General features: G+C 37.8%; 1 protein-coding gene across 1 annotated transcript; it reads left to right on the plus strand.

Annotated features, from left to right (window-relative positions):
- Positions 1-3,517: 3,517 nt before the first annotated feature.
- On the plus strand, positions 3,518-6,164 carry LOC101291322 (ubiquitin-conjugating enzyme E2-17 kDa-like). Its single transcript, XM_004294669.1, has 5 exons — positions 3,518-3,601; positions 3,751-3,845; positions 4,290-4,417; positions 5,233-5,337; positions 5,707-6,164. Exons 2-5 carry the CDS (start codon positions 3,776-3,778, stop codon positions 5,848-5,850), a joined length of 447 nt encoding a protein of 148 aa, XP_004294717.1. The 5' UTR covers positions 3,518-3,601; positions 3,751-3,775; the 3' UTR covers positions 5,851-6,164.
- The last annotated feature ends 298 nt before the right edge of the window (positions 6,165-6,462 follow it).

Raw genomic sequence — 6,462 nt, forward strand, 5'->3', positions numbered from 1 at the left:
TAAACGGACTTCATTCATCTGAATCAAGTGGCTCCAGACCACAGGAGCACGCATTTGCTAAATGTATTGAAACGCAATTGGACTCTACTTGATTTGGAAAGGATATGGTGAATTATGCATTTGCGTGTTCATTCCAAATTTACATGGATTCTTGATGGATCAAGAGATGCCAATATGTATCAACATCCGAAGGAAAAGATCTTGGGAAGACACGGTCTCGATAAGGCACTCGATGACTGTATTGATGATGATTTTCCATCAATCGGCTTAGGCACTCTATAACTAGTGAGGCCTATATATACTCCCATGATTAGTCAAGGTCTAAAGAGAGATCCGTTGGTTTATCTAAAGCAAGATGACAAATATGTGTTAAGAGATGGAGTTCCCATCTAAGTACAATAAGACGCATCAATGTACTCAACACAATACGAAAGACTTGACATCTCATTCGCTATGAAAAGTTGTAAAGCTAAGTGTAACTATGCGCCCACGCAATGCCGATGCAATGGCAGTAACTCCTTTTTCAATACTTAATGGTATGAAAGGTTGAGGCTTATTCTATCCCTACATAAGAAAGACACATCAATAGCAAAATCAGAATCTGCCAAGTTTCGTAGGTCAAGCTCCACGGGACCTACATGAAACCTCACTCACTGGAAAATGGTGAAACTGGTATCATTGGAAAGATTTATGTTCTACTTTCCAGGGACACCAACCATTTGATCATACCTATCATATTGAGTGAGTTATGGCCGTTTTCATAAAGTATGACGAATCTGTCCGAGAATTTGATTTTGGCAAAACAGTCAACTTCGACGGGATTTTGTGAATAGCTCCTGACGAACCAGAACTTATGTAATATACGGTTGGAAAGCTAAATGAGTCTAGTTTCCAAAACCGTTACGGTTCATTCATATGTATTTCCTAGAGGAAGTTACGACTGTTCTAGTAATTGAAGATCATGCTGCGCGGAAATCTGATTTCCTGCACGAACTTATGTTTTGAGTTCACAAGCGGCCTTCTCCTCAAGATCTAAGTGTAAAAGATCATTTGAGGACAATACGGCATGATTTAGTTAATCATTGCCCAATGCCACATTTGAAGACATGTTAAAGAGCATTGACATGCTAAGTTGTTGAAACTTCCGTGATTAGTAAAAATCAAGAAGAGTCCTATGATTGATGTAAAGATTTGGGGGAGGTGCAATTATAGGGATGGCAATAATCCCCAGCGGGTAGGGTACCCACGGGTATTCGACCCTAACGGGGAAGATATACGGGTATAAACGGGTAACGGGGATGGGGATCCTTAGTATTCGGATTCTTAAATCGGGTACGGGGCGGGTATGGTATTTTGATATTCGTCCCCATCCCCACCCATTAAGGATGAAAATATTATTATATATAATTATATAATTTATTATTATATATATTTATATATAATTTATAAATAAATATTTATGTAAAAAAATTTGTAATTCTCTTAATAAACATTTAATGGACCTTCCTTTTTATTATATATTTTTTATTCTCTTAATGAAATTTACCGGTATTGTTATGTTTTAACCAAGACTTGTATTTATTTTTATTGGATTGAAGTATGAAACTTATTTATTTTGGTATTTGATTTTAATTTCATACTTTTATATAATTGTATTTCGTATTTAAAAAAAAATTTTAATTTAATACATAATTGTTAACGGGTACGGGTACGGGTATGGAAACGTAATCCCCAAAGGGTACGGGTACGGGGAATCTCCATTATCTAATTACGGGTACGGGGACGGGTACGGGGATGAAAAATGTAAAAAGGTATGGGTACGGTATTTTGATCCCCGTACCCTACCCTACCCATTGCCATCCCTAGGTGCAAACTTCAGAGGGAGTCTAGCACATACATACATGTCACTATCAAATGTGAAGGGTGCGTTGTACTCTTTTTCTCCTACGATCAAGGTTCAATTTTTCTCCCACATGGTTTTTGTGACTTGATGAGGCCACAGATCAGCACCATCGGCATATCAGCGTGTGGCACAAGGGAGAGTGTTCTAGGATATTTTGTATCTTTCTAGATGTTCTTTATGTGTGTCTTGGCCTTATTCCAATAGGATATGTAGTTTGACTAGATCTATGTATTCATATTCTTACCATATTGGTATTGTGTAATTCTGTATTTAAAGAGCTCCTATCAATGAATAAGATGATGATTCTCTTGCTATCTCTCTTTCTCTACACTTTATACTTCATCAGATGAGTATTTATAGGAATAGTTTTCTGTTTTTTATTTACTTAGATATAAATTTTTAAGTGAAAACAAGAAAAAAAAAAAAAACAAATACAACCGTGGCTATTTAATTATAGCCACATGATTCAAATCTGATGGCTGTAATCGAAGAGCCGTTATAATTTTTTTTACTGTTGAAAATAGAGTCGTTTGACGGGCATATGATGAGCAACAAATTTTTCAGTGGAGCCCATTAATCGCTCGAGCGAATTGGTTGCTCAGAATCGACCATCAAATTGCCTAGACGATTTTTCTGATCTAGGGCCCATTAATTGCCCGAGCAAAATGGAAACGGTGCATTGAGACTTTTGTGTAGAATGAGTGGGTCCCAGTTTTTGCCTGCCAAATTACACTACCGGTGCAAATTGCTCTAACTAGCAAGATTTCAATCAACTTTGGTCATAGGCGAACACAAAAGGGGGCGAGTGAGGGCAGTTGCCCCTAGTGTACTTTCATTTCTGCTAACTAGCTTCTTATATATTCTAATGTTCATGTGAATTTTCCCCTGACGACTTAGTATATAACATATTATTTAAGAATCTTCTACAGTATAAAGGAAAATATCAGAGATATCATGTTTGATTGATGAACCTCTAGATTTTTTGGTTTTGGGTATAAGATTAGGTGTTTTTTCTTATCGAATTTTTGGTTTTTGGGGGGTTTGGTTGAACTTGAATTCATATATTGAAGTCTTGAAGTTGGAAAACTTGCAATTTTATAGTGTTTCATTAGGATTTCATATGATTGGTGAAAAAGACTTTGATATTTTTCAGAATAGTATAAATTTATAGACACCGAGCCATCTCTAGAGGCTCCTTAGCCTCAACTCTTTTTTTTTTTTCCTCCCATTTGCATAACTCTATGCGTCTGGTGGTGGTGTTTTGCCTTATGGGCTGCATGCATCAAGTTGATGGCAATGGCTGCTTCTGCATCCATCAAATATCGGAAGACAAAATCAAAATCTCCATCGCCGCCCGGCGACTGGCATCCGACTCCGGCGGTCAGTCTGCTTACATGACCAAATCATAATTTACGAATTATCCGAGGGCACAAGAAACCCAAAAAAACAAAATCGATATTCTCTAAGGACTAGGAAGCTAATAAAAGAAAACGAGGTGGGGTAAAGGAGTGGAGCTGTAACAAAGGCCGTAGATCCTACGCCAAGTTGGAATATTAAAGACAGAAAATTCTAGAAGCAAGTCTCTTATCTTTTTCATCCCCCAATATAAAAATTCCCCAAATTATTAAATCCGCCTAAAATTTTCTGAATCTCTCTCTCTCTCTCTCTCTCTCTCATTTTTGCTTCAATCAAATTCAGGTACTGCTCTCTTTTCGATTCGTCGTTTCGATTAGTGGTTCTTCGGTGTTTCGCTGTTGATCTCGGATCGGTGTTTGGATTCGGAATTCGAATATTTGTGATTTATAGGGTTCAAGATCTAATTTTGATTCTGGGTTTCCTTTTTTCAGGTGTTTTTGTGGTTAACGTGTGGGGATGGCGTCGAAACGAATCTTGAAGGAGCTCAAGGATTTGCAGAAGGACCCGCCTACCTCTTGCAGTGCTGGTATTGGCTCCTTTTTTGCCTTTTAGAACCATCAATTTTGATGCTTTTTAATCTGTGGAACTTCGATTTTGATGTTTAGTCTGTTTGGAATTGACTTGGGCTTGTGGAAGATTCCGATTTCGGGTTATTAATTGGGTGAATTTTGAGGCTTTATACCCTAATTAGGTCAAGATGGAAAGTGTAGGCGTAGTGCTTTTTACCCATTAGAGATGATATGTGTTAATTGGAAGTATAGATGATTGGGGATGGGGCAATTTGATAGCAATAGGCTGTGTTTAAGAAGGAACAAGTTTATGGCTATGGGGATTTGGGACTTGGATTTGGACATATGCATGGATTGGAAAATGTAGAAAAAACTTTGCAAACGAATAATTATAGTGAGCAAGCACGAAAGTGTAAATGTATAGGATAAGAGCTTATTTGGGGTTTCTTTTTATGTTATAGGTCCCGTGGCGGAGGACATGTTCCATTGGCAGGCAACAATTATGGGACCTGCTGATAGCCCGTATGCAGGTGGTGTTTTCCTAGTTTCGATTCATTTCCCTCCGGATTATCCGTTCAAGCCTCCAAAGGTTGTTACTTCTCCCCTTTTAGAAGGCAAATACATATTGTTCTAGCGCTTCTGTAGTTACTCCTCTTTGCTTTGCAATGAATGAATGAATGAATCATGAGTTCTGTGTGTAGTAATTGAATGAATGGATATGATTTGTTTAAAGATAGTTGTCATTCCTTGTACGAAGGAAATGCTTTTAGATATGATGTCAGTGGAAACTGTCTTGTGTGGTTACATACTCACTTCCCTCTAGCTTGGAAGTTTCTTTAGCAGTATTCTGTTAGTGATCGGATGTTTTAAATTGATGGCTCGAGCAAAGTAATTTGGTGAGTGGATTTATTTACTGAACAATATCAACCAAAGTATAGTACTTGTTTATCAGCCCAGTCTATCGTATTGTCCTTTCAGAATCAACAATTGGTGTATATGGTGTGTTTTTATTTCAACAAAGCAGCCTGGGCTGATTATTTCAGTGGTGCATTATGACTTGGTCAAGATCATTGGGTTGAACTATTCTAAAAAACTGTCCCTTTGCCAGATGTCAATGGTTGTCTTATAATTGTCTCAGGATTCTGCTGTTATTGTAATGCAGAAAGTTGATTCTTGTGATGTTTATCTGATTGATAGTGAGTGCTTATATATAAAATGCTTGTAGTCATGTTATCCTTCTTTCACTGTTCATCAAGGTATAGCTTATAATTATCAGAGGCTAGCTTATGTGTGCTTACGTTATTGCTTTTTGCTTGTTATCATGTCATCTTATATTGACATGATAACTCGATTATTCTTGGGGATGTTTCAGAATATGAGAGGCTAACTCAAGTATGCTTTCAGGTTGCATTCAGGACCAAGGTATTCCATCCAAACATCAATAGCAATGGAAGCATATGTCTTGATATTCTTAAAGAGCAATGGAGCCCGGCACTAACCATTTCCAAGGTTTGTGAAACTATTTCCTCCCTTCTAGTTCACTTGTTTTTACTGGGAGTTTAACTGTAGCCCTGCAACCAGATTAGTAAGGATATGTCCAATTTACTTCATCCCTGTGACCCTTTTCCCGCTACATGTCATATTTCATGATACCATTTGCCTTGGCCATAGGTGGTCTCATGCTCATGAAAATTTAAGAATATGGATACGATTGACAGTAGCTAGTAAAATGGTATGGGATGGAGTTGATTGTATCCTTGCAGTCTGGTATAGGACTGTCTCTTTGTTTTTTTATATATTACGTTAGCTTAAGCTCCTTGCTTTTTTGTTCCTACTATGAGAATTGTCATGTTCATTCAAATGAAATTGGTGTTTCAGGTGCTGTTATCCATATGCTCTCTGTTGACAGACCCCAACCCTGATGATCCCCTTGTCCCTGAAATTGCACACATGTACAAGACTGACAGGGCCAAGTATGAATCCACTGCTCGCAGCTGGACACAGAAGTACGCCATGGGCTGAAAACTAAGAAAAATTCTGAGCATTTGTAAAACATTGCAAATGCATGATTCCATCTCCGTTAAGTTGAACATTGAAACATTGGAAATTTATTTGTCTTAAATTGATCAAGGAACTTGGTTCTCAATCTGTGAATATTCATTTGAAGGCATTTGGAGATGGGAAAAGAACTGTATTGTATCTTTGCCGTGTTAGTTATTGAGTGAATGGTTTGTTTGTTGATCCTTTATTAAGGAATAATGGTTTAATGGTTTTGCACTTTTGCTAGCTCATGCTTTCCCAACTTAGAACTTGGTCTTCAGGATTGAATTCTTCTCTGGACTGTACACCGCATCAGAGCATACGAATTGAATTGAATACCTTGGGTCTTTGTCCCCAAACTGGGCCTAGTTGATCAGCAATTTGTTTCTGATTCTTCTGATTCGTTAAATGTTGTTGATTTTTCTTCTAGGAACATTGATATTGAAAACTCAAGTCCAATTCTGAAGGGTGGTCCAATTGACAGCAAGTAGTATAGGGGAGGGGTGATGCTGGGTTCGCAATGAATGATGTGGTCTGTTTCTGAATGCTCGTGTCTAATTTCACGTGACCTTTAGGTCAGTTTCCAGCAACATA

This window comes from Fragaria vesca, linkage group LG3 (assembly GCF_000184155.1).
Source record: "Fragaria vesca subsp. vesca linkage group LG3, FraVesHawaii_1.0, whole genome shotgun sequence".
Classification (NCBI taxonomy): Eukaryota; Viridiplantae; Streptophyta; class Magnoliopsida; order Rosales; family Rosaceae; genus Fragaria; species Fragaria vesca.

Excerpts from the sequence above, each read along its gene's own strand:
- LOC101291322 (XM_004294669.1), top strand. The coding sequence starts at position 3,776 with ATGGCGTCGAAACGAATCTTGAAGGAGCTCAAGGATTTGCAGAAGGAC. Across the intron at positions 3,846-4,289 it reads GCCTACCTCTTGCAGTGCTG|GTCCCGTGGCGGAGGACATG; the intron begins GTATTGGCTCCT and ends TTTATGTTATAG. Across the intron at positions 4,418-5,232 it reads ATCCGTTCAAGCCTCCAAAG|GTTGCATTCAGGACCAAGGT; the intron begins GTTGTTACTTCT and ends GTATGCTTTCAG.